Raw genomic sequence first — 26,843 nt, 5'->3', positions numbered from 1 at the left:
AGATGCCCAACTATTTTTTTTTTTTGCTAGGATCTTAAAATGGAAGACTTAGCATGAATAAGATGTTGACTGAATATTGTCATGTTTTATCCGCTGATTCATTTCTGGTTCTGGTTTTGATCATCCATTTGTGGTTCAGTTAAAATATATATCTATATCTATATCTATATCATCTCAGTATGTTCTAATGTTTTGTGGAGTGCTCCTTATTTTTAATTTCTTAAATTTTTGCCATATGTTGATGTTGTGCAACTATTACTGTGAAAATATTGTGATATTTATGATTACAATTATCCTCGTTGCTCATTCTATTTTTCAATGTTAGAATATGAGCATATAAAGTTCAGGTACAAGTTTCACAATATGATTTTTATGCATTTTAAGTTTTAAAGATTCTGTTTCATTTGTTTTAAATGCTTATTTTTCTCAGAATATTTCCAATGTGAATTCTTTGAAGGGACATCAAAGATATGGTTCGGTGCATATTTATGTGAACTATGAGCTGTATGCTAAACTTTTTCAATTGATGGCAACGGAATGAATGAACAAATAATAATGCATGGATGCATGTGAAATTAATGCGTATATTTCTTGGTGGTTACACAAGATATAATATATTTTAACTTCTCCCATTTATGAACGGATGATAAATATAGTTGAATGCTTCATACAGCCTCAGCTTGAGTTGTTGTTTTCTTATGCAATTAATTCCCTGACGATTTTGTTGGCAGTCTTTTACAGTGTTCATGTGGAATGGTTTATTAGGCTTGCATTTTTTTTAATTATTGTTTCTAGAGTTCTTTATAGCTTTTCTCCAGGAATGACCTGATAAAAAAGTTTAATGTGTGTGCTTTGAACTATTTTGAACTCAATTGAGTGGCGGTCAAAACTGGTTGAAATTTTTCAATGTTCCTGTAATAAGATTAAATTGACAAGAGAGAGATCCATGAAATCCAAACAAAGACTAAAATTTCAATCATGGCCTTTTTTTCTCATGGATCAACTCAAACACAATGTCATTGGAACTGGCTAAGCTTGATTTCAAGTCTCTGGAAAATACAAAATAAAAGGGTATTATTACTTGTTACATCCCAAACATGCATGTTTTTACATACATTGGACGCCACCCCGCCTCATATGCAATTAACAACACCCTTTAATCGATGCAGTGGGAACAACGCTCTCAAATTTAAATTTAAAGAAGTCGAGCACCATAATTTTACTTTGTCACATCTTTAATTCATCATATAGTTGATCTACCAACCATAAAGATAGATAGCAAGGTTGAAACCAAAAATATATCACCAATACTCCGAAAAGAATGTTGCTGTGAGGTTTCTTTGTCTCTCCCTACCATTGCATAGATCGAGTCCTCCGGAGTGGCCGCCGAGGTTTTCTTCCTTCTGTTACTGGGATTATATTCTTCATGAGCTGCAAATTACAGTTTGACACTTTATTCAAGAGAGCAATGAATTAATAACCCATTTCAAATCTTGGCAAGATTTGCTCTGAAGATGCTAATAAGAGAACAAAACTAAATTAGCTGTTCAAGAAATCATCTTCTTCTCATGAGGCAATATATTCAATATGACCATTTTAAAATTTTCTATTGTAGCAAAATTGGCATAGAGGTGTTTGTAATATTTGCACTTCAGAATTTTTTTACCAATCAAAATACCCTGCCTAGGAAAGACCTAGAGTGATATTTAGCCTTGCAGAAATATAATATAACACAAGTGCTTTAGAATTATATCACTAGGTATGTCCTTTTGCCCATTCTATGAGTTAATCACATTATTGTTGCAACCATTACAAAAAAAGGTTTATAAGATGGTAAGGATTTGTTAGCAACTTGATGAAGACACAATAATAAGATAAACAAAAACAAAACATAAAAATAAAAAAGCCAAGACTTAGTATGACAAGCAGTAGTAGGTTTTCACAGAAAGCACAGAATATTGAAAAAAAATAAAAAACGAATCCCCAAATACAATCATCAAAAAATGATGCTCAATTCAATAAGTCAGCATGAAAGGCCTAGACAATATCAAGTGAACCATTGAAATTGTGGAACAAGGTCCATTATGTAAACCCCTAATGTATCCAATTCAAACAGTAACCAGCCATGCTCAAGAAAAATCAGACATTACCTGGTTAATCCTCTCCTTTCGTTCCTCCTCCTGAAACCACAATACAACCAAGTTATGACAGCACCAATCAATAAAAAGGTAGGTGAAGGGACAAGGCTGGGGGTTTAGCTTTAGAATGTTTCTAAAGTAAACTGCAAAGGAATCAATAGGACCATGACATCAATCAACATGCGGAAAAAAACCAGGAGACCTCTTTCTAATTACTTTATTCCTGTGCTAATTGTTTTGTAAAATCAATTGCAGAAAATATTTTGGATTTGCACTTGCAAAATCCATAACTTCAGCTCCACAAATTCAAATGACAAGTGTAAGGCAAAAGAATGGAACTTTCTCTAACCCTAGCACCATAGGAATCAAACCCATCATGATCATTGAGCACAAAAGTCCTTCAATTCTAGCTATGCCAAAACTCCTAGAAATAGTACACTATTTCTAGCCTGAACTATAGAAACCATAAGTAGAATAAGACCACTACACAAGTTATCAAAGCATCATACCAGACATAGAAAATTATTCCTCTCCATATTCATCTGCTAAATAAATCACAAAATCCCCAGTCATGACATAAATATTCTGTAATGAACCCAAAATTTTAAGCAGTACGGTAACTTCATTGATGACAGATAAGACCTAAATATCCACAAAATTGTTTTTAGTTTTTAAGAACTGAAGAATTAGCATAAATAAACAAACATTAGCAAACTCTATCTTGACATGTTATTCAGATTGAAGATCACAAAGCAAAGATAAACAATAAACAGAACAACGAGCCCATACCCTCTCCGTCAACAGCGTGACATTCTCCTCCTCCAGTTGCATTACCAAAGTCTCCAGCTCCGCAGTATAAGCCTATAATTCCCACAAAAACAACAAAAAAAAAAAAATTTTGAACATAAATGGAAAGAATTTTCCAAAACAACCAAATTTCCTCAAGTTAATCGGAAGATAAATGCTTTGAAAACAAACCCAAGGAATACCTGTTTCCTCTCCCGAGACCTCGCGGCCGACTCCCGGTTTTTGATCATCCTCTTCTGCCGCTGCAACGCCACCCGGTCCTCTGGATCCATCAAGAGCCTCTTCCTCCCCCTTCCCCTCCCTCCCGTTCCACCACCATCCGCAACGGTCCCAAACCCTAGAATCCGGTTCTCTAAACCCATCCCCGTCTCAATCCTCGGCCCCGACGGATCCCTCACCTCCTCCTCCATCACAGCCCCAGTCCTCGCCAAAAAGTCCTCCAGAGTCATCTCCTCAATCCCCTCCCCTCCCTCCTGCTTCCTCCCCGTCGACACCTCCCGCCAAACATCCTCCATCGTCTTCCCGCCGGGAACCGGGGACGGTGCCGAAGCACCCTCTCCGTAGATGTTACGCAGGAGATCATCAACACTCATAGATCCGATCGTCTTCGATGGATCCCCAGCCGCCGAGTTCTGCAACCGCGTGAGGTCAGACCCACCCATCGACGACGAAGCCATCACCCTCGACGATGCCATCACCGGAGATCCAGAGCTACCACCACTCCTAGACCCTCTTCTCCTCTCCGATCGATGGCTACGCCTTCTCCTTCGGGAGCTCCGCCATGGTCGATCTGCGAGGTCTCCGTCCGTTTCCGTGTGCGCGTGGGTTTGAAATAGTATTTATCTGAAAGCTCAGAGATGGTCTTTTTGTAAATAACTACTTATCCATGCCTTTTTACCAAGTTTCTAGTACCATTCTATCATGCTGACACGTGGATACACACAACCCCGCCCTCAACCCCCCCTAGCACGTGCAAAACATGTGCCTTCTTTTTGTTGGGAGTATTTGATTTGTTGTTGATTATAATAATTAAGTTAATCATAGATTAGATGACCACGATTCTTGTTTCTTTATTTAAATCTAAATTCAAGGTATCCAACGCTGTGACTTTTCTTTCTTTTGTCTAGAAACATAATAATAAATTCATATTAAAAAAATATATATTGAGTTGTTAAGTTAGTGCATGCGAACGAAATGTAGGGCTTATGTAGCAGTAGTTTACTCAAAATCGGAACGCTCTTATTTAACTTTTTGTGTTATGTCAAGATAAACGCATCTCTGAATCCTCGTCTATTTGATGATTCATATTAATATAAACTATAAATATAAATATAAATATAAATATATATTGTTGAAAGTAAGAATTAGCCCCTGCAACTCTTTCAAATTCTCTAAAAAAAAAATTTAAATTTATCATATCCGAAAACATCCGTAATTTTCATAATATTTATTTTTAAATTAAAAATAAATTAAATTTATAAAATTATTTTTATTTTACCCATTTGCATGAGAATCATCTTAGTCCTGAAATAGAGGTGAGCGCTCTTGGGAGCCACTTAATGAGGAAAAACTCATCTTCTTTGTATTTATATTTACAAATTAATAATCTGCGTTCAGTGTTCACATCAAATATTAACCAATGTTATTAATGATATCAAAAATATTTTTTATATTTTATTATAAACTGAGAGCATGAATGCCAGGTTAAAAAAAATAAAAAACATAAAAATTAAAAAAAAATCAAAGAAATTATATCATCTGAATGAAAATATACATGAAGTTTATAATAAATTTATTTCAATAAATATGAATAACTATATGTGAAGAGCTGAATTTTTACAATACGTACATCTTTGACCTGTTGATAGACCAAACCGTCATTAAAAAAAAAAAATAATAATGTTACCGTGTGTGTATATATATTATTATTAATACATAGATATTTGAATGAGTAGTACTACTACTATTAGAAGTCACTGTCCAAAGATAAGGGTTGGACACTAGCAAGATTGAATTGTCCTGAAAGCACTGTTTGGCCACGTGCTCTATCATCACTCGTAATCTTTTTTAAGCCACTCATCTTCCATATCTTTTCATATGCGAATCTCAAAGCTTAGCTGACAAAAATTAACTAATTTTAACAATTAGCTATTTAGTTATGAATATGGAGCGTTGGGAAATAAAAATTTTAGTTGAACTTATTACATATAAACATTATGATTTGATATATATATTATGATTTTTTATATGATTTTTTTTTCAAAATCTAAATTTCTAAATTCTTTTCCTAAATTATAACAATCTTAATTATAATTAAATATTATTTTAACATTTAAAAAAATTTATTATTTTATTTTTACCTCAATCTGGTTTAAGATTAATGGTCTCTTAACCTATTAGCATCAGGTCCCTTGTATTCGATATTTATTTTAGAAATAATCCAAAATCAAACATTAAATTTCATATAAGATGAAAACATAAATATGTCAAAATATTATATCTATGTCCCTTATTTTTTTTTTACAATGTAGTTTATTTGTTAAAGAAAATTATAAAATTACCGTCCAAATAAAAAATAAATAAATAGCACGCTTGTAAAATTCCAAGCTTCACTTGTGGACAACCACATGGTTGGCCCCATGATTATTATTATCATAATAAAACCAAAATAATTAAAGGTCCATTATGTTAAGAGTTAAGACCAAAGCAAAGATCATCTCATCCATTGTATAGAGTCCACACAGCTGCGGAAAGAGGCAACACATGTCGGCATTAAATATATATATATATATATATATAGATTTCTTGTCTATCATACCCTATAAAAATTTGTTGGAAAGTAGTAGTGGAAAGTAACAACTAAGTTCTTGATGCTTTCAATTTTAGCAATTATGAACTTCACAAAAACTACAAGAAGATCTTTCGTTTTGTAAGAAATTATTTTAAAAATAACATTTAGTGAATAAATCATTTGAATTTTTTTAAAAAATATCGAAAGAAATAAAATAATACCAACTCTCTTATGTCACATAGACTTATGAAAAATCTAATTATTTTCTATGCATGAAAAATAGATAGTCTTAGAACATAGAATGTGAAGTTTTGGTTTTCTATACATAGAATAAAAATCATATCGACAATAATAGAAAAGGGAGTAAATCATGGTGAATAAGATTTTGTTAATCAATAAATATATTTGACCTATTATGGAGTTTAGTTTTGGATTAAAAATTTAATAAAATTTAAAAAAAGTTTGATTTAATTTATAGAATCATGATATGACTTGAGTTACTGTTTTTTTAAAAACCTGCTAAATTATTTCAAACCCAAACTTGGTGAGAACTTTATAAAAAATAGATCTCTCATAACGAATTATTGTACATACAAAAATTTAAACTAAAAATTATTTACTTAAGTGACCCAAACCTCTATTACTTGCATCAACCCTCATTTATAGTTATATTCACTCCTCGACCAAATACTATATAAGAATATGAATAATATACAATGAAATATGAATTAATTAAGTAATTAATCACTCTTTTATAGGATAATTGGTTACTCCATTCTCCTCTTAACTCAAAAATTAAATATTCCAATCCTACATGTCATTCATTTGTATTTTTCTTAAAAAAAAATTTACAATGAATTGATAAGTAGTTTACCCCAAACATTACTCCTATCCTGAATTAGGTGTCATTTAAAATAAATTCAAAATCATTGTTGCTTTATAATTTTAGAATAAGATTTATTTATTCTTTTCCAAACATTACTTTCATTCAATTTAATAAGTTATATAATAATATTTATAGTCCCAAAAATAAAATATGATACTAAAATAAGGTAATTCAATAATTTAGTTGATTTTTATATTAAATTTTAAAAAATTAAATACTATTTTAATTATCATGCAACATCAATAAATGACATATATTATACACAATGAATGGAGTATTTTAAAATTATCTAAATTTGAGTTTGTCAGGGGGCAATTAGTAAGAAGGACATAAAAAAAAAAAAAGAAACGAATAAAATTATTATTTTTCTAATGTTAATGCTCCTTCCATTACCCTTCGTCTCTTCGTCTCCAAAAGAAAAGAAATTAAAGAAAAAAAAATTAAATTAAAAAAAAAAAGACCAAAAAGATAAGGCCTGGTTTCACTTCTCCCGTTGAGAACTATCTATGGGAAAGTTTCCGGATTTGGTTCTCAGATCGAAGTATTTGATTTGAGTTTTTGGAGAAATTCGAAGCAAGATTTGAAGGCTTTGAAGGATTTGGGGATCTGAGAAGGAGGAGGAGAAGAAGAAGAGGAGGAGGAGGTACCTGAGATGGATCCAGAGGAGGTTAAGGCGGTGATGAGAAGCCACGGTGTTGATCTATGGGCGTTGATTGAATCGGTGATCACTGTGGCGGTGAGAGATCACGGCAGTGAGCTCCGGTCACGGAGGGACTCCATCGTCGCGCTGCTCTACTCATCGGAGCCGGCCACGCGTTGCCGTAACTGCGGCCAAGGCGGTGGTGATGAACAAGGGTTCGATTCCCGGGAAAACGAGGGCAAAGAGGTTGCCAGCCCTGATGGGAAACGATCCGTCTCCTCTTCTCCGCCGCGTTCCGAGCCGGAGGAGTTCGATGATGAAGAGGATGATGATGAGCAACGCCGGATCCTCGCCATCAAAGATCGCATCGATGATCCCGATCAGGTGAACCCCTTTTTCTCTTTTTTTTTCCTTTTTTTTCTTTTTTTTTTAAATTCATTGAAATTTAAATTTTGGAATTGTTTTAATTTTTAAAATTGTTTATAAAAATAAAAATAGCCGGAAGAGAAGCTGGTGATGCTACTGCAAAATCTATTGGACATGGATATCACCTTCAAAGCTCTCAAGGTTTAGACTTTTTAAATCTATTTCTTTGTTTGGATTTATGATTTATTTATTTATTTATTATTTGTAAAATTAGGAAACGGACGTCGGAAGGCATGTGAATGGGTTGAGAAAGCATCCTTCCGGCGAAGTCCGGAGACTAGTGAAACTACTCGTAAGGTGATGAAAAATAAGTGAAAAATAATAAATAAAAAAAAAGGAATTAAATTTTTTCAAGTTTAATTTTTTCTGGGTGGAAAAACAGAGGAAAAGAATCGGATTCCGGGTTTTGTTCTTTTCCAGGAAATGGAAGGAACTGGTGGACGAGTGGGTGAAGTCGAGTTCCGATGGCGCACTTCCGGCGATCATAAGTATGTGTTTTATTATTTGGAACTTATGAAATTTTTATTATGTTTTTAGTTTGTAAATCTTAGAATTAGAGTTAATTGGCAGCTGATGGAGATTCTCCTCCGCAACTTGTGTCTGGGAAAACTAGTCAAAATGGGCACCAGGTACTCCACTTCCCGGGAAAAAAAAAAAACTTTTCATATTCCCAGACTTTTATTTTTTATTTTTCTTTTTAATTTAATTTAAAAAATGAAAAATTTATATTGTTGTTTTTATATTTCAGGTGTTGGATTTTGGGTTCTCTCCAAATCCTCACAGTGAGTTTTTGATGGAAAAGGAATTTCTAAATTTAGAAATTTATAATTAGTTATTATTATTGTTATTAATTTTGTTTTAAATTTTTTTTTTAAAAAATAGATGGTGGGTTGGGTGTGGAGATGGAATCAAGAGGGAAAGTTATTCCGCGAAAAGAAGTGCCGCCGCCAAAGAATAGCCAAATCTCGGCCTCATCTATTATTACGCCACCTGCTGTAAATCAAATTAACTAATTATAATTAATTAATTAATTATTACTTTTAAATTTTGTTTAAAAGTTTGTTATTCTTTGGCAGGGAATTAAGGAAAACATGATAGATCCTGAAAGGCTTGCATCAGCGAGGAAAAGATTACACGAGAACTACCAAGAAGCTCAAAATGGTATATTTATATATGTATATATATATATATATTTATTTGATAAATGTTTTTTTTTTGTAATTTAATAAATGGTTGTGAAATAATAATAATGGGAAAATGATGACGATGATGGCAGCCAAGAAGCAAAGGACAATACAAGTGATGGACATCCATGAAATCCCCAAACCGAAGAATTCGTTCATCTCGCGGAACAAAGGTGGGCCCCAGGGGAAACATCGGTGACGTGGAAAAAGCAAGCTTGAAAATTATTTATTTTCTTTTTTTTTCCTCTCTTAGTTATCGGAATTGAAATGTTATTTTCTTCTCTGAATTATTGTTGGAATTCCAAAGAGAAAAAGAAAAAAAAAACAGTGGGTGGCGGGGCATAATTGCTTGGCTGGATTTAGGCAAACGTGGGCACATGAAAGCTGGGATTTGTGGAATCTTTGGTGGGTGCACTGTAGTGGTTGTTGTTCATTTTTGGTTATTATATGAGAAAAGACTCCACATTGTGCTTGTTCAGTGGGTAATGTTATTTTCAATACAAGAAAAAGGAGTTTTCTTGTGTAGCTAGACATGACTTTCCTCTGCTTTCAAGTAGAAAAGATAATAACAACATGAAGAAAATTGAGATACAAAAATGTTCTTCATAAAATTCTACTCAAAAGAGTGTTGGAATAAACAACAGTTAAAATGATGGAATCAAATGGCGGCAAACCAGGATTGAATCATCATCCGTCACTTGTCCAAATAAAAGCTAGAATAACGCACATAAGGCAAACAGAAATGGCAACTATGGCAAATGCTTTGATAACCCACTTTGGATAACCTTTATCTTGACCGGCCAATTCCACCTCGTTTAAAAGCTCTCTGATCCCTTCAATGTCCGAGTCCTTTGAGGCGTGTATCAACCGATGTTCAACCTCTTCAAGTTTCGCGAGTCTCCGGGCTCTCGCCGTGTCTTTCGCTGACCAGATGAAACTGGTGATCCTCCATAACAAGATGCCGACATATATTGCAACGATACAGTCTACACTATAATGGTGGTGTTCTCTAATTTCTCTTTGTGCACTGTGAAGAACAAGCAACCAAATCACAGTAGAGGTCCATCCCCCATATGCTTCCTGATACATTTACAGGAAGCATAAGTCATTTGAATAACGGGAAAGCAAATTATGTAATTGCTTCAAAGTAGCTACAAATTGAGGCAAGAGTTGTCAAAGGCTTTCAATGGTGTATAAAAAATTAGTAGTTCACGAAGTCTAATAGCCAATTATTACTATTTCATGCAAATGATTCAGCTAGTGTGTTGTTAATGCCAGTGGTTAAAATACTTTCTGTGAAGACTAAAAAATGGAGAATCGTTTTCTTTTTTGAATAAGATGGAATGAATAAACAAAGACACTTGCATAATAATAATATCTAGCTCAATCTCTTGGTGGGATGTCTCAAAGCAGAGTGCTAAAGAGTCATTTTAAGAGCAGCAATTTGTGGATAAATCGTTTGAAATGAATGACTGGAAAGGAAAAGGCATACCGTCCATGCCATTGCAGTCAGGACAGCGACGAGCATGTGGCCACTGTAAAGTAGGTCATTGCAACCACCTTCAGCTTTCTTGAGCAATTGATACCATGAAGATCCATCATACATAGTTGGCCTCAAAATGTCAATCAGGAAGCTCATGCGGCCCCAGTCCGGGCGGTATTCAGCAGGATAATCATTAAGAGTTGCTTCAAAACAAATCAAAATGTGCAATCAAAACAGGGAAAAATAATTAAACAGTAAACATCAACTTCAGTTAGACAAGGAATAAACGAACCACTGTGTGTGTCGGTATTCATTAGCTGGCGAAGGGCATTAGAATCAGATGCATATGGCATGTAATATTCCTGTGCCCATGGATGAGGATGATGAGGAATCCTAAATTTCGTAGAAGCACACCAAGGGCGCAACGAAGGAAGGATTGTAGAAACAAATGTCATGGCCCGAAGAAGACGGCCTATAGCCATGGTGAACATATATCTGGCAGCAAGTCCGAGACCGGGAGCTTTTACTGAGTTGAATAATACTGAGAAAGCCAGCATCATGAACAACATCAGATAATGATGAAGCCCTATAATGCGAGCTCTTAGTATTTCAACAATGGGTTGTGGAAGCTTATCATTCAAAGCCAATAGCAACCATTGGCCTGCATCCGGGAGAGGAGGAGCGGATCTGCAGATATAGCAATTGTCAAAGAAAATTTTGACATTTGAGAAGAGAAGAAGAGTCCTTTTAACATTAAATAGCAACTGATATCCATATATAGAGCACACACTAAATAAAATGTCAATTCTTCGAGCAAGGCAAGTATCGCTACAGATTTACCATCTGCTTATCTTGATCCAGCACTTTCGGGCACATTCATTCAGGTACAAAACTGATAAGAATAATTCTAGCCAATAAAGGGCACTTCCTAAATTTTTTTTTTTATATGCATTTCTTGGTGGCAGAGTATTGAATTGATAGTATTCCAATTTCTTTTTAGACCAGAAGCATAGCACACGTTATCATCAAGCTACTACACACCAAAGGCTTTGGCTTTGGTGCTGAGCAGGGTTGAATTAAGCATTGATCAGTGTCTTAGTCGTCCCTAAACTGAGAGAAATAGCATTAAATCCAAGAGTATTGACCAACCATGAGCTTATAAAACTAAGAAAAAAAAAACAGTAGCAGTGTTTGATCCAACTCCTAAATCGAATTCCTATGAAGATTATTAACTCAGTCATTGTTCAACAACAAATAACTCCAACAATTATCCCCAGAAAAATCCAAAGAACTATATCACCATTTAACAACAAATAACTCCAAAATATACCCCCAAAGATCAAACTTTCCTGCTATTCAACAAATAGAAAGGATCAAACAAGGGGAAAAAAAAAGATACGATTTTAGAATAGTTCAGCGCTAGGGCACTAAACCACAAATCAAAAACTCAGCAATTTATAGCAAATCAGGTCACAATGAGAGTTTCAATTCTCAAGATCAGAGCATTTGGGACTAAGCTTGAGATAGGGCAAGTACCGATGCCAGTCAAGACCAAGGACGGCGGTGACAAAGCGGACGGAGAGGGCTTCACAGAGGAAAGCAGCGAGCATGAAGGCCAAGGAAGCGAGAAACTTGGGCGCAGCGCTGAGCTCCAACCCCCAATGGCGGTAAGAGAGGGTCCGGGACACAGCGGCAAGGGCCAGCACCACCCACAACGCCGGCTGAAGCCGAGAATGCCACGCCGGAGACACGTGGCGGACGTAGTCGATGCACACGTACAAGATCGCCGCCGCACCGAGCCATCCCCGGCTGCTCCCCATCGGCAGGGGATTCCAAGTTCTACGTCACAAGCTTTGCCTTGAATTCAATCGAGTAAAAGATCTTACTGCATCCATCTACACTGGGACTTTGAGATTCGGATTGACTTTTACTTTATTAACCTCTTTAGTTAACTTTTTTTTTTAAAAAAAATCTTATTAAAGGTTTTTCTCTTCTATTTTTATTTTTTTACGCTCCTCAATAATAAATATAATAAATTTATTTAATTAAAATGCCATAATTTATGGTTTTTAATCCATAGTAGTTCCTATAATTATATATATACAGCAAAGAAATTGAAAAATTCGTTACAAAGCCTAGAATTTTTTATGTACTGCTTTTTCAATACTCAAATGCTCTTATTTGATTTCTTTAGAGTCCATATTCTTTGTGGTTAGCACTTAATATTTAATGTATATCTAGTTATTCATCCGTTTTTTCAGGGCTTGAATGTTTTTGCACCCACTTCTTAATGTATGCCTAGTTACTCATCCGGTGACTATATTATTTTTAATAATATATTTTGGTAATTATATTTTTATTTTTCTGGCTATATATATATATATATGTATATATATTTGTGATAGTTAATAATTTCTTTCATTTTTTAATTCACTTCATGTACCTTTATTTTTTGTTATTTCCCTATATTTTATAGCATTTTCCTATTTATCTAAAAACACCCTGATTATTTATTAAGTTATTCTTCAATATAAGAAAACAGACAAATGAAGATGAAAATAGCATTATTACTAGGAAGGATTACCGCAACAAAGACAAAGATCAAAGACTAAAGACCAAACAAGAGACAAAAGCACATAACCCTCCCACATCCATTATAAACTAAGAAAAGACCTAATTAAACCATGAGTTCATCACCAACCACCATTGCCCTAGAATCAGCTGAAGAAGAAGGAGCAGGAGAAGGAGGAGGAGAAGCAGCAGCAGCCTCAGCATCACAATATCCTCTAAGTATATCACCTTCTTGAGCAGTGAATCCAATGGAAACAAACATTGAAGGCCAACACTTGTGTGTAATCAAACGTATAGCTCTGCAGCAAGGAATGCTCAAATAGGACTCTCCATTCAAGAAGAAAAGCACTATTTCATTGGTGCATGACCTCAGTTCCATCATGGCATTCCAGCAGTCACTGAGTCCTCCTGATCCATTGCTTGTTAGGCCTGATATTAGACGAGCTTCAAGGGAATTAGGGTTAGGGTTAGGGTTGGATTGGAGTAGTTCACGGCCAAAGGTAAGGGACAGGAGGAGCATGAATGCAAGTAGGAGGGATTGGTTTTGGAAGAGAGCCATGTGTGTTGTTTGAGAGGTTTTGGATTGAAGAGATGAGCTTGGCTTTTGGGGTTTATATATAATTAAGGATTGAGGAAGTGAAAGGGTTTTTAATTGGAGTTGCGGAATGTTGAAGAGTTTTGTGATATCAGTTATTATTTGAGAGAAGATGAGGAGATGTTTATAGTGCATGGTAATAGAACATGACTATCTATTTATTTTATCTAGTGATTAATGCTCAAAGCTTTTATTTTATTTTATTTTATTTTTTTAAACCTCTCTTGTTCATGATCTATGAATTTGTGTCATTTTTATAATTCTTATTAACTATATATGGCGATCTACATCTCATGTGGTTATGGTTTAATGTTTGGCTCTTGATAAATCATAGAAAAAAATTAAGTTAACTATAAAGTGGGGCTGTTAGCCGTTGCCTACTATATTATATACCAATAAAATGATTATTATTTATTTATATATTTCCAAAAACAACCCATATTTCATGCCTCTGTGAAATGACAAAATTTGATATTCACAAGATACTAAAATTAATTATAAATAATGCATTTTAGTTAATTTTTTTTTTCATCAATATGTATTTTATGAATTTTAATTGTCAACATAAATATTTTGTGAAGGAAAAAAATAGTCTATTTATTTTCCATATTTTTTTAAAATAAAATTTTACACGATAAATAAATTCTAAGAATACTATGATAAATAATTGTGGAAATTGCCAAAAAAACCCTTTAAGTTTGTAAAAATTGCTAAAACACCCCGTTAGTTTTTGCAATCCCTAAAAACCCCTCCTTTTAAACTCTATGTTTTTCAAACCCCAAACCCTGTAACGGATGTGAACGGAGTGAGTTTCAAATTTTATGGATGAAAATGCCCTTGCATGGGGAGTCGTGGGCTGCGACCATCTCAGCGATTTGAGAGAAAGTGGGGCGGTTTTTCAGTGAGGGTAACCCCAGAGACAATTTATTGGAGTCGCTTTACTTGCTTTTTTTCTCAACTCGCGTCTTGACTCTTCCATTTCAGTCGTCTCGAGTTGTCTCTACTGGCAAGCTCTCGTGATTTCTCGACTTTTTCCTTTCCACGGTATCTCAAAGGAGAAGTCCCCAGCAACTAGTTGGCATTTCATCGGTTCTAGATCTAAGGTATTGAGTATGGTTTTTATGTTAAGCTGTTCTATTACAAAGAAAGATTTTTTTCGGTTTTTGTTTTGTGTTCTGCTTTTTGTTGGAAGATATTGAAGTCTGCAGGGGGATTTCTGCTAGGGGTTTTGTTAGTCGTAGGGAGATTTCTCGGCTAGGGTTTTTATTTTGTTTTGCATTTTCGATGCGTATACACTATCGAAAAAGTTTTTTTCGATTGTTATGATTTATGTAATATTTATAATGTACATTTCCCTTTCATTTGATATGGTTGCGGTTTTACAAATGAGGGTTGACGTTTAAGAAATGAGATGTTACTGTTTAAGTTTTGTTGTCTGTTTAAGTATTCTCGTCTCGTTTAATAAAATGGGTCTCTGCTTTAACATTTTGATATCTCTGTTTAATAAGCGAGAGTTTACCGCTTAAAAACCTTAAATTTTGCGCTTAAACTTTTGTGAATACTGCGTGTTGAATGTGTTGTTATTATCGCAGTGATGATTATGGCGGTCAACCTAGTTAATGGGCGATGCTATTTGGCACCCGTAGTGGAGACTTTAGGTGAATTGAAAAATAACATGACCCCTCGACACTGGGGAGATTATTCGACGGACACCATTTGCGCTGTCATTTGAGTGGAAGCTATATACCAAGAGAGGGCCCTTCTTGATTCTCTTTTGCAAAAGGTACGATGGTCGCACTGATAAATTCGAGGATCGGGGAAAAGCTGCCGAGTTTTGAGACCTCAAGATGTGGCCCTCGTTCTTGGTCGCGTTGCGATGGCGACGCGAGTGGTCTTCGAAGAAGAAAACCCGGTCGGTCTAAGGGAGGTATCTATCAAAAACCTACGAGAGACACAGAGACTCCATCAAGAGCACTCTGGTGCAACTTGTTCGATAGAGGGAGAGAAGATAATTTTTGTCAAACTCACGATGGTGTACCTCGTGGGTGCAGTCCTCTTCCCAAATACGTCATGCTCGGTTCGAAAGCTGGATCGTTGATTATATCGATGATCTACCGACCATGGGCGATACGCATAGGGCGCGGCGAGCATGCAGTGGCTTATGGAGGATATTTCTGGCGACCGCTCGAGTGCAAGATAGATCGCTGGGAAGAAGACCAACACGAGAGTACATTAAGGGTTGCTCGGTCGTGCTTAACATCCGGTTTTACTGAGTGGCCGGAGCAGGGGAAGAAAGTCCTTTTCGGCAAGATCCCAAGGATGTTGTGCTACGGTGAAAAGTACTTTCAGCGAAAGCGGACGGTAGAAACCGACTTTGTCATCGCTCGATGGAAAAAGAGGTAATAAATCATGGACAATGTTTAACATAAGTCTTTAATGTTTAAACATTTTATTTAGCGTTAACTTTTAGTATTTACCGTTTAACTATTATTCATACTTGGTTTTAAATATTTTTGTTCTCCGTTTAATTATATTCTATAACGTTTAAATATATAAACACTCTATTTAAATATAGTTTTTATAGTTTAAAAATGAATGATTTCATCTGAAATTGTTTGGTTTACATATGTTAGTTTCTGAGATGGTTCGTGCGAATCTTTGAAGAAGAAATATTTGTTGGGGTCAACCGAGCGGATGGATGCTATTGCTCGGGAACCACTTGCTCAAAGGCGGGATGAGAGGGCGGCCTTTATCATGCCTGGCCGGGCGCCCGTTCTCCTACTTCCGACCCACCACGCGCACGCGTTCCTCGGCAGGAGAAGCCCTCCCCTACCCCGGCGATTGCAGCAACCCCCTACCACGTCAGCGAGCAATCCCCCGATTATGCGGCATCCGACCATGGCGACCCCTCCGACGTAGCGCCCACTAGCGACATTAGGGCGAAGATGTCGCACAACTCTATGCTGAGCATGCGAGATATTGATGACCGAGAGTTTCCTCGAGCTTCGCTCGTGTTGAGGCGACTGGAAGGGACGTTCACAGGCCATTTGCGCCATCCCTCCAAAGCTGAAGCACCGGGGACGAGCGAGGCGTCGGAATTTGGCGACGCAGCGACATCATCGGGAAGGTCGTTCAAAGGCGGCCACATTCGAAGAGACTGCGAAAAAGAAGAGCAATCATCGCCTCTCTCTCACCGCCGGTGACGATGAAACAATAGCAACACCATCGGCGGTCGATCTTTATTCTTGAGTCTGTCGCCGTTGATGACATGGTCGCGAGCGGTGGAGGGACATCGTAGATGATGTGGTCGTTCTTGCGGTTGAGAAGGTCGTTAACTCTCTTCTTGATGAAATCCTCGACCGGGTGGGCAAACCGTCTGCGAGATGCGGCGTCAAAGATGGACACAATCCACGAAGATCGAGAAACAAGTTAAGGGTGTGTCTCCCAATGATGATGTTGTCATGGCCACGGTTGAGAAGATCGTTGAATACATTCTTTGTGGCCATAGCGGTGGCCGACGATCTGCGTCAAGCGGGACACAATCCCAGCCACAACAAGAACCATGTAAGGATGTGTCTGCGGTTGATCTGCATCGCGCTCGTCCCGCATCGAGCGAACACAATCCCACAACAAGAACAACCATGTAAGGATGTGCTGAGTTGATGATGTCGCCATCGTCCCCGCATCGAAGGAAGATGATGCTGAAGACCCCGACCGAGCAACGAGAGAGATGATCAAGGCCAATCAAAAATGGGACCAGACGGCTCGGAAAGCTTTTATTCCGAAGAAGAAGAAATGGGTTGGCCTGTCGCGTCTTAACAAATACGAGCAGGAGTTGATGAGGATCTTCCTCAACTGCTCTATGGACGGGTAAGTTTAAAGTTTTTATGATATTGTTTAAAGGTTTTGTTATAGTGTTTAACGATTTTCTAATAGTGTTTAATGCCTTTATGTTATCATTTACTTTGTCTACTTAACGTTTAATTATATATAATATCATGTAACAATTGATAATATCATTTAAATATTTACAATATGGTCTTATTATATCTGTTATCGTTTAACCTCAGCTGATCTGTGTGGAAGAATGACTGTCACGATCACATCGCGACAAATTATACCTGACTGCTTGAGGGGAAGGAGATGGTCATCTGATGATGTGATGGGCGCTTTCGATGTCATAATACAAAAAGTCGGCGAGAAATAGCCATATCCTTACAAGAAGCGCCTCCATCACCGGACCGCCATACTTGTTTATGTCAAAGCGGGGACTGACGCATTTGCATGAAACAATTATGGCTATGCTCGGGGATGCTGTGCGCAATCTGCATGAAGTTCAAATTGTCATCCTCCCGATAATCATGAATGGCCACTTCCATGTCGTCGTCACGGACGATGATAAACAAGAATACGGGCGTTATTCTTCATGTCCGGGAGTACGATAAGGACGCGTTGGACATGGTAAGTTCTTTCTAATTATGTCCGATTAATATCCGTTTGGTATTTAATCGGTATTCTAATCTCGACTTGCATATCTCCGCGCTGAATCTATTCGATGATTGTGTCGATATGGAGTTCGAGTCGGCGTGACGGCAAAATACCGCTCGTGCCGCGACTTGAAACCCCACGCCTAAAAACAAGAAGCGTCGATTACGCCCGTCCCACGTCGTCGCGGTTTATCGAGCAATTACTTTGGGGTGAGAAGTTACGGCTACCGCAGACAGACGTTCCTTACCTCAGATTAAGGTATGTTACCCGCATACTTAAGGAGGGGAGGCCAGCCGGTGTCCATGACAAAGGGGGGTCGTCACAAGCGGGTTAAATTTTGTTTTTGAAGAACATGTCCTGTATATCTCAATGTCAATTTTGTTTTCGAGTGTAAACCTGGACAAATTCAATTCATTGTTTTTGTTTTCGAAAAACATGACTTGTATATCTAAATGTAAATTTTGTTTGTTTTAAATTGTAAAGCAGGTTAAATTCCATTCAGTTTCATTTCATTGTTTAATTTACATTCTAATTGTGTACATTTCACTTTCATTGTTTAAATATACTATATATCGTTTAAACATCGGTTTGAAATATTTCAAATTACGAGTGTATCTGTTTAAAAATAACAACATGCTCTGCTTTTAAATAAAATCGTTACATCGAAAAGAGTAAGAGTTTAAATATGGAAAGTTGCCGATCAATACACAATGTTTCTCTTTAGAAACAATGTTTCTCTTTAGAAATATTTCAGATTAAGGTATGTTACCCGCATACTTAAGGAGGGAAGAGGCGTAGGCGTCCATGAGAACGATTTTAAATATGGCGCTCGCGTTCGTTCGATTTCATTTCATTGTTTAATTTACGTTGTAATTGTGTACATTTCCGTTTCATTGTTTAAATATACCATATATAGTTTAAACATCAGTTGAAATATTTCAACTTACGAGTGTATCCGTTTAAAAATAACAATGTCTACGTTTAAATACATTGATTCGGGTTAAAGAGTAAGAGTTTAAATATGGAAAGTTGCCCATCAATCACAATGTTTCGCCATCGCATCGGCTTATTTTTCGATGCCTAGTCGGTGTGATTTCATGCTAGATCGTCGATGTGGACGGATCCATGGCGATGGGTGCTGATGTAACTTTCGCGGATATCAAAGCGCTTGTGACTCGATCCTCTTTTCGTCTAGGGCCGCTCGGTCGCCTTCTCGTCGACGGTGGTCAGCAAAGCTCACGATTTCCGTCCGAAAGGCGAGTTCGTGCCTTTGGTCGATCACCGTAGCGATCATCGACACAATGACCAACACGAAGATTTCGGTACGTCCTCGACAATGATCTCTACCTTCGAATGTATGTTTGGGGCATAAGTAGGTCTCCCATTTGTTGCGTTTTGCTCGCGCCCTGGTTACATAACATGCGCATCAACTTGAACCTGATAAATAAGGTTAAACAAAGACATTGATGGTTAAATAATTCAGTAAACATGTTTTGAACATTATTGTAAATATTTAAAGCGAAAGGATTAATATTTAAAAGTCGAGATAAGTGTAATTAAACAAAGATTGAGAATGTTTAAAGGGTGACACTAAATGTTAAGTGTAAACCAACGTTACGTAGACCTTATGAGTCGACCATTTTCTTCACGGTAAATGGCGAGCTTCCTTGATCCAAGCATTGAGCGACTCGCGATGTTTGAATACATCTCACCCTAACGATCACCTCACGAGCAGATAATTCGACCAATGTGTCATATCCAATTTATTAATCAACCCGATGATGAGCTTGGGTGATGTGGCTGCGATTCATTCACGGTATCATCGAAATCTTTTAGCGAGTGGATGCCCACGCAATGCGGAAGCTATATAGACCCGGCACTCTCCCTCGATGCCTTCCCAAGTCGACGTTTGGATTTCGTAAAATTGGCCTCGAAATGTCGAAGGCGGTATGCGTGTGGCGACGAAGGGAAGACTCTCGCAATTACGCTCACAAGGCCCTTGGACTCGTCCCAGACACGAAGGTAATTATCTCATGATAATCTCCATCCTCGTATAAGGCGTCGCCTAACAGATATGAGACCAAGTCAATTGGCGTCGGTCTCGTTGTCGACTATCTCGAAGGCGGCGTGGAAAAACCATTGTTTCCATCTTTCCTGTGGCACCCTGAGTGGTGTACCCGATATTTTTCCGAGGAGGTGTGTACCGTCGAGAAAGCTAGACTGACTGCAAGCCCTCTTGAATCCCACAATACACGCCTTTGAAAAGAAAAGAATGCCGCGTTTAAAGCGATCACCGTGTCTTTTCCCGCGATCGCATTGCTCAGGGATTTGTCTCGAGCCCACCTTATCCACATACAAAAGCAAGCGAGTCGTGGTCGGAGATGTCAACGCCATCGAGGACCACCCGGGCATGCTCTTTTCCCAACCAAGCACTGCTTGTATGGTATGTGAACACCATGTTCCCTGCACGTGTCGTCCGAATGTCGATGGCCTTGTACGAGGGGCGGTCCTTGAGCTCGAATCGCCGTGCGCTAACCCATTTTTGACGCTTTCGGATGCGGCCTCGAACCTATACCACCACCGCAAGTGTGTAGCGGGTTGATTGTCTTGATTACAGTATTTTTGTTATACTCTTTTTGATGCGTGAAGGCGCTAATGACAACCATCGGCGGTGCGTTCCACGATCGCTCGATGTTTTTCGTTCTTTATGAATTTGAAGTCGAAAATTCCTTTTTGATTGCATGATTTCGAGTACATCCTGAAATGTTCGACACCGTCAAAATGTTGTCCAATATCCAGCGACGACTCGGAATGATCCGGCGAGGAAGGAAGACATCACGCCGTCGTGAGTCGCATGGGGATGAAGCCGGAGCACTGCGCGAATCCGAATTCACTGCCAACACTTGATCGAAATGAAAAGATCAATATGTTAAGCGGAGAATATAATGTTTTAAATGATAATGACAATATTTAAAGCGTTAAATTAAATACTTAAGCGATTAACTAATAACGTAAGCGACTAGTACAAGATGTTAACTAGTGAGCGGACATATTTAAACACTAATGACCCCTGAACCAGTGGAACAATTAAAAGAGAAGGGAACTTACATGCGAGTAAAAACTCGTTTTTCATTAGGATTCGGCAATGGCACATTTTTACGTCTCAGCGACAAGATCAACTCTGACACATTTGAATATGGAGTGCAGCGTGACACATCATTTGGAAGTCAACATCGTTTTCTATTGAGGGCGAAACCGTTTTATATCCATCGGTGTGATGAACTTAACTGATGAGAAACTTGAGACCCCATCGCTCACATATCTCGATTAACACCAACTCCCAAAGAGTCGAGCCGTGAACATTAGCACTCTTCCTCCCCGGGTTGAATCTAGCAATACCAAAAAAACTCTCCATAATATATCGGCCGAAAACCAAATCGTACAAACCAAATGAAATAAAGAACAAAAATAAGCCGAAGAAGAAGAAGAAGAAGAAGAAGAAGATGTAAACAACAACGCGATCGGATAGGTAAACAAAAAAAGTGCATATATATATCACTGTCGCGATGAAGACCAAAAAGTGCATAGAGGTTAGACTAGACGTGATGTGATTGGGCGGTATTTTTCCCTCCATCAGAAGGGCAAAAAAGGAAAAATATATGCCACTGTCGCGATGAAGACGTATTGTCATCGCTCGACATGAGTATCTGTTTAACCGTCAAGTTTTTTATGTTTAAACAGATACATATAGTGTTTAACATAACGATTACCGGTTTAAATAAAGTCTATATCATGTAAATAATACGTAAAACGTTTAAATATAGTGACTTAACTGTTTAAAATATATGTTATTGTTTAAATTGAATGCTTTCACTGACATCGCGTTGAAGATGGGTACCTCCTGGGTCACTGTTTAAACATCTTTACGTATTTTCTTAAACACCGTTGTCATTGTTTAAAGAGTAACTTGAGTATTGTTTAACTTTTTCTATTGTTTACACTGACGTAATGTTCTTAAACGGTAACAAAAAGTCTCAAGTGATAAATATCAACCCCGTCTTAAAGGATGTTTCCTGACCTCCCTCCTCTAGAGAATCCTCCGCAATCACGCAATACGTGAAAACTTTCTTTTCTTACCCAAGTCGAAAAACTCGCTTAATTGCTTGCTCGTCATCCACCGCTGAAGAATCCTCTGCATTCAGGCAATTATGCGAGCATTTCGGCTTGGGCAAGAAAAGATAGTTTAACTTGTTGCGTGATTACGACTGATCGATTCTCAAGATAAGGGAAGGAGATTCACGAAACATCCTTTCGGATAAGTGGTTGTCCAGTGGGAAGAAGGAGGAAGAGGAGGAGGAGGAGGAGGAGGAGGATGATGAGGGACGACGACGAGTGGTTGATCCATGGGAAGGGTTCTTCCTCAGTTATTTATGGTGTGAAGTCCACAAGCGGTGACTCTTCATATCCGAGAAAAAAATTAAACGCACGATGAGACCGACATTGGCGATTACAACGAGCGGGTGTTCGGATATTTATGTTACCGTGCATAAGAATTAATGCAGTCATTAATTCTTATGCACGGGATACCATAACCTTGCCACCTGCCACGTGCCACCTGCCAACAATTCAGATCAAACGAAAAAGATCACCGTTTTACGCAGAGACTTTGATAATTTAAATGTTAATATGAAAAGTTATACATGTAAAGATAATGTTAAACGGATATGACAATTATTAAACGGATATGACAATTATTAAACATATTAGTAATATATTTAAAAGGATAATAACAAATAGTTAAACATTATTTAAAATATACAAAAAGATAACCATAAACGAGAAGAACTTTACAACGAAATGAACTCGTTTTCAAACGGAGACGATAATGGCACATGCTCTGCCTCGACAATAAAATCGAATACAGCTCATCTGAAGATGAAGTGCACTTGACCAATTCGATGGAAATCAACTTCATTTTCTGTTGGAGAAACCGATTTATATATTTCGGGTATGATAAACTTCACCCATACTACCACAAATGAGCTGCCATAATAAACTCCTGCTGAATGGTCAAACTGATAGCAACGAAGAGATTCTCACCAGTATTACGTAACCGTGGATCGAGTCGAACAACTCAAATGAGGAGAAATGAGGGAGAACAAGAAGATGTAATGCAACTCCCTATGCATTGTCTATCGAAACCAAGTGAAAGCCCTGAAAAGGTTGAGACGTGATGTGATTTGGCGCTTTCCTTTCCCACCATTTTCGAGTAAAAAGTGAGATTTCCAACATGGGACCCATTTGAAGTGAGCGGTAGGGGGTAATAGGGAAGTTAAAGCTACTGAAAAGGGTGTCCAGGGGTGTGTAAAAGTAGGAGGGGGTTTTTGGGAAGTTTGGAAAATTACGAGGGATGAACAGTAATTTCCCCTAAATAATTTATAAATAATAATTTTGAAAAAAAAAAACAATTATAATAAATTAATAATAATAATTTATAATCATGTCCTCCGTCCTCCCTCGTCGTTCCCATTTTCTCACGCTTCCCGCAAACTCTTCAATGGCGATCTCGCGCTCCTCTCCATCCAAACCCTAGCTTCTCCTCCCCCTTCTTCGATTCCCCAAGCCTATAAACCCTAGCCTCTCATTGGTGCTGCAACAATGTCTCTCCATCCAAAACCCGCTGCACTCCTCGGCGCAGTCCGATATCGACGAGATCGAGAACCTCATGTACGCCGCCCCCGTCCTCCCCGCCCGCTCCCCGAGCCCTCCTCGCGCCTCCATCCCCGTATCATCCACCCCCTTCGTCCCCTCCAACCTCCCTCCCCCGTCCTACACCAAGCCAACGCCACCGGCCCCGCCTCCCATTGCTCCGGTTCTCCCCCCAATCTCGTCTGGCGGTGCCCCTGGGGCGCCACGTCCGGGGATCTCGGTGGATGGTTTCGGATCGCCGCCCAACACGCTGACGGAGCCGGTGTGGGACACGGTGAAACAGGGATCTGTCGCGGATCGTGAGCAATTTGAAGCTGGTTGTGTTCCCAAATCCGTCTCGCGAGGATCCTGGGAAGGCGCTGCGGGATTGGGACCTATGGGGACCTTTCTTCTTCATCGTGTTCCTGGGCCTCATCTTGTCATGGTCTGCATCTGTGAAGAAGGTGAGATGCGAGACCTTTCCTCTATACCTAAAAAGACTTTATAATTGTATGGTAATGTGAATATACTACAATGCCAGATCTGAATTACTTGTGCTTGTTTAGTAGAAGCTGCATATCTAATTGAGATTGTGATAATTGGGGATTCCTAGTGGTGAATTGTTGTTTTTTTTGGAGGATTTTAGATAGTGGTTAATCGAGGGAGTAATGTATAATCATAGTTTTGTTTTTTTGTCACATGAAATTGATACTTTAGCACTTGATTTATGTGGCATGCTGTAGAGTTTGAAGCATTGTTTTATGTGCATCCTAGCATGGAGTTCTTTGGTCCTGGTTTCCATTGTTGCTGGAGTATTGTGGGAGGCCTTTTGGAAGAAGATATCCTTTTAGATGTTTGGCGCTCTTTTGCTTTTGGCCAAAAATAACATTTTGTTTGACAATGCTGATAAAAAGGAGATGACCTGCAACAAACATAGATTTTATCATTAATGTTTCAACCTGTCTTGGTTGAAGTTTAGGTCTTTCTATCTAATGTGCCCTCTACTATCAGATCATGGCATCTGCACTTCGAATTTTATTTTATACCCATGTATGTATTGAGCATGCATTTTAGACAATACATGTTTTCTTCATAGCCATTGGAAAGCATAAGTTGGAGCGCATCAAATTGAGTTGCAAATTTATATATTTAGACTTCATATGCAACTGTGTTTGATTTAGTGTCATCTCCATGTCCACAATTTCGATTAGCATCATCCAACTAATTTTTCATTATGATTGAATGTCCACATTCCTCACATTCCTCTTGAAGTAAGTTCAGTATACAAAACACCAAACCCAAACATAAACTTTGATGAGCTGGAGACAGACCTAAACCTCTGATCTCTCAGTCTTGCTTTGCTGAGCTTTTTGTTTCCAATGCCTTTTCCAGTAAAAACCTGAAAGATGGCAGTTCAAGAGTTACACAATCTGTGTGGTTTTAACTGTATGGTAGATTTGATTAGTCTTAAATTGGATACAGGTTGTTGACATAGAAGAGTTGGTTTAAAGTTTAACCTAGACCTGAACTTAACAGTGGAGATGTCCTTTATTTCTAACCTCAAACTTCTAGAACGGTGTAGTACTGTGGACATGGCACTGATATGTCATGTTTGTAGCAAAGATGCCCTGAAACTGAGTGAGCATTGAATAATTGATCTGTAGCTGTTCTTTTCCTGCTTGAATAAGTCACCTATTCTTAGTGGTAGGGAATGAAGGGTATTGAGAACTGGACTCATCTAAATAAATTAGAGGCCCAATGGCTAAGTGAAGGGCATCCATTATAGGATAATGACTTCCTTCCATAATAATGACTCCCTAAGTGAAGGGCATCCTTTATAGGATGATGACTCCCTTCCCTTGCTATTCCTTTTACTGTTATTTGGAATATTGTAGACAATGTGTGTTTGCCAACCTCAATGTTTGCTGCCCTTGAATGAAATGCATAATTATGTGTTAATTGCTGAGATTTATACAGCTGATTTGATGAAATGTTTCAGACAACCTTGTATGATTTCTGCTTGCTTAACCTAATATTCTGTTTTGTCAGTCTGAAGTTTTCGCTGTTGCATTTGCTGTTCTTGCTGCGGGGGCTGTTATTCTCACATTGAATGTGGTGCTTCTGGTGAGCATCTATCACAAAGATCTCACTAATGTACTCTGTTAAAAATTGATGTCCCAAACTGCCTTATTCTTGTAGGGTGGGCACATCATCTTCTTTCAAAGTCTAAGTCTTCTTGGTTACTGTCTCTTCCCATTGGATGTCGGAGCTTTAATATGCATGCTGAAAGACAATGTGATTCTCAAGATAGTTGTGGTGTCCATAACATTGGCATGGAGTTCCTGGGCAGCATACCCATTCATGAGTGCTGCTGTTGGACCAAACCGCAAGGCCTTGGCTCTTTACCCAGTCTTTCTCATGTATATCTCTGTTGGCTTTTTGATTATCGCCATTGATTAACCGCTTCATCAAATGCTTGTGAACTTGAGTGGTAACGCAAATTTCTAGATCCCATCGGCTTCTTTCTCATTGGGGGTGCTATACTATACAGATAAATGTTCATTCTTGTCATTGATGCCTTTTGTTGATGATGTTTTTCTTTTTGTGTTCAGGTTTATTGTATTCAAAACTTAAATGAACTACCTTGGACTGTTAAAAAAAGCTCAATGTATTTGCTTCATTGGTAAAGAATTTGCTTTTTCCTGAGTTGATATTGTTTCTGTTTTCCTATTTGAAGTCCTGACATGCTTTGCTTGCATCCTCTCAATTGGAGATGAATTGGAACTTTCTACAGGGTTTATGCTGAAACTGTTGAATGTTTTTTGGATTCTTTTATCTACTCGAGTCTTTTATGGAGTAATGCTATTCGTTCCTACCAAACTTCCCGAATTGTTAAACCGAATGAGGTGGCAGCATATGTGGCATCAACGTCAGCATATATTCTTTATCCTAGTCAACCAAATTAAAAAAAAAAATAAAAATAAAACAAGATAACTCTCCCAAAATGAAGCCCAGCCCTAGATTAGCTCCCTTCTTGCGGTTGCCGGCCCGTCTACCTCTCTTGCCCTCGCAGTCGTCGTTGCCATCGCCAGTCCCAGTTTTCCTTCATGCTGGCGCTGTTTCGACTCATGTTGTTGTCGTTCCAA

The 26,843-nt window shown here is 38.0% G+C and overlaps 5 protein-coding genes across 6 annotated transcripts; 2 read left to right on the top strand and 3 right to left on the bottom strand.

Moving 5' to 3' along the window:
- Window positions 1–965: 965 nt before the first annotated feature.
- Window positions 966–3,784, bottom strand: LOC120259235 (bZIP transcription factor 12-like). Of its 2 annotated transcripts, none has more exons than XM_039266809.1 (4): window positions 3,128–3,784; window positions 2,928–2,999; window positions 2,151–2,180; window positions 966–1,451 (listed from the first exon to the last, which is right to left on the bottom strand). In XM_039266809.1, exons 1-4 carry the CDS (start codon window positions 3,638–3,640, stop codon window positions 1,425–1,427), a joined length of 642 nt encoding a protein of 213 aa, XP_039122743.1. In that variant the 5' UTR covers window positions 3,641–3,784; the 3' UTR covers window positions 966–1,424. The 2 variants fall into 2 exon arrangements, with proteins under 2 accessions (XP_039122743.1, XP_039122742.1); XM_039266808.1 differs by having other exon boundaries at window positions 966–1,431; window positions 3,128–3,779.
- A 3,221-nt stretch (window positions 3,785–7,005) lies between these two features.
- On the top strand, window positions 7,006–9,197 carry LOC120258557 (probable mediator of RNA polymerase II transcription subunit 26c). The gene is made up of 9 exons (XM_039266018.1): window positions 7,006–7,646; window positions 7,761–7,829; window positions 7,903–7,985; window positions 8,109–8,176; window positions 8,259–8,317; window positions 8,437–8,470; window positions 8,571–8,683; window positions 8,765–8,849; window positions 8,965–9,197. The coding sequence occupies exons 1-9, from the start codon at window positions 7,275–7,277 to the stop codon at window positions 9,069–9,071; spliced, it is 990 nt and encodes a 329-aa protein (XP_039121952.1). The 5' UTR covers window positions 7,006–7,274; the 3' UTR covers window positions 9,072–9,197.
- Window positions 9,198–9,455: 258 nt separating this feature from the next.
- On the bottom strand, window positions 9,456–12,216 carry LOC120258556. The gene is made up of 4 exons (XM_039266016.1): window positions 11,892–12,216; window positions 10,648–11,042; window positions 10,365–10,558; window positions 9,456–9,952 (listed from the first exon to the last, which is right to left on the bottom strand). The coding sequence occupies exons 1-4, from the start codon at window positions 12,173–12,175 to the stop codon at window positions 9,560–9,562; spliced, it is 1,266 nt and encodes a 421-aa protein (XP_039121950.1). The 5' UTR covers window positions 12,176–12,216; the 3' UTR covers window positions 9,456–9,559.
- Window positions 12,217–13,018: 802 nt separating this feature from the next.
- LOC120257878 (egg cell-secreted protein 1.2-like) lies at window positions 13,019–13,521 on the bottom strand. Its single transcript, XM_039265170.1, has one exon. It carries the CDS (start codon window positions 13,483–13,485, stop codon window positions 13,033–13,035), a length of 453 nt encoding a protein of 150 aa, XP_039121104.1. The 5' UTR covers window positions 13,486–13,521; the 3' UTR covers window positions 13,019–13,032.
- Window positions 13,522–23,523: 10,002 nt separating this feature from the next.
- Window positions 23,524–26,408, top strand: LOC120258206 (protein YIPF6 homolog). The gene is given in 4 exon segments (XM_039265565.1): window positions 23,524–23,995; window positions 23,997–24,161; window positions 25,747–25,821; window positions 25,897–26,408. Coding segments are annotated over 4 exon segments (762 nt in total). The 5' UTR covers window positions 23,524–23,734; the 3' UTR covers window positions 26,158–26,408.
- The last annotated feature ends 435 nt before the right edge of the window (window positions 26,409–26,843 follow it).

Source organism: Dioscorea cayenensis, chromosome 4 (genome assembly GCF_009730915.1).
Source record: "Dioscorea cayenensis subsp. rotundata cultivar TDr96_F1 chromosome 4, TDr96_F1_v2_PseudoChromosome.rev07_lg8_w22 25.fasta, whole genome shotgun sequence".
NCBI classification, from domain to species: domain Eukaryota; kingdom Viridiplantae; phylum Streptophyta; class Magnoliopsida; order Dioscoreales; family Dioscoreaceae; genus Dioscorea; species Dioscorea cayenensis.
Note: the sequence above shows the minus strand (reverse complement) of the source record. Positions and strands in the feature narration are given on the sequence as shown.

What these genes read in the sequence shown, in the direction of transcription:
- LOC120259235 (XM_039266808.1), bottom strand. Translation starts at nt 3,640, where the DNA reads ATGGCATCGTCGAGGGTGATGGCTTCGTCGTCGATGGGTGGGTCTGAC. An exon ending in TCACGCTGTTGACGGAGAGG is followed by an intron (nt 2,181 to 2,927) that starts GTATGGGCTCGT and finishes TTGTGGTTTCAG; the next exon opens with GAGGAGGAACGAAAGGAGAG. An exon ending in GAAAGGAGAGGATTAACCAG is followed by an intron (nt 1,432 to 2,150) that starts GTAATGTCTGAT and finishes TGTAATTTGCAG; the next exon opens with CTCATGAAGAATATAATCCC.
- LOC120258557 (XM_039266018.1), top strand. Translation starts at nt 7,275, where the DNA reads ATGGATCCAGAGGAGGTTAAGGCGGTGATGAGAAGCCACGGTGTTGAT. An exon ending in TCACCTTCAAAGCTCTCAAG is followed by an intron (nt 7,830 to 7,902) that starts GTTTAGACTTTT and finishes TTGTAAAATTAG; the next exon opens with GAAACGGACGTCGGAAGGCA. An exon ending in CTAGTGAAACTACTCGTAAG is followed by an intron (nt 7,986 to 8,108) that starts GTGATGAAAAAT and finishes GTTCTTTTCCAG; the next exon opens with GAAATGGAAGGAACTGGTGG.
- LOC120258556 (XM_039266016.1), bottom strand. Translation starts at nt 12,175, where the DNA reads ATGGGGAGCAGCCGGGGATGGCTCGGTGCGGCGGCGATCTTGTACGTG. An exon ending in GAATACCGACACACACAGTG is followed by an intron (nt 10,559 to 10,647) that starts GTTCGTTTATTC and finishes TTTGTTTTGAAG; the next exon opens with CAACTCTTAATGATTATCCT. An exon ending in TGACTGCAATGGCATGGACG is followed by an intron (nt 9,953 to 10,364) that starts GTATGCCTTTTC and finishes TAAATGTATCAG; the next exon opens with GAAGCATATGGGGGATGGAC.
- LOC120257878 (XM_039265170.1), bottom strand. Translation starts at nt 13,485, where the DNA reads ATGGCTCTCTTCCAAAACCAATCCCTCCTACTTGCATTCATGCTCCTC.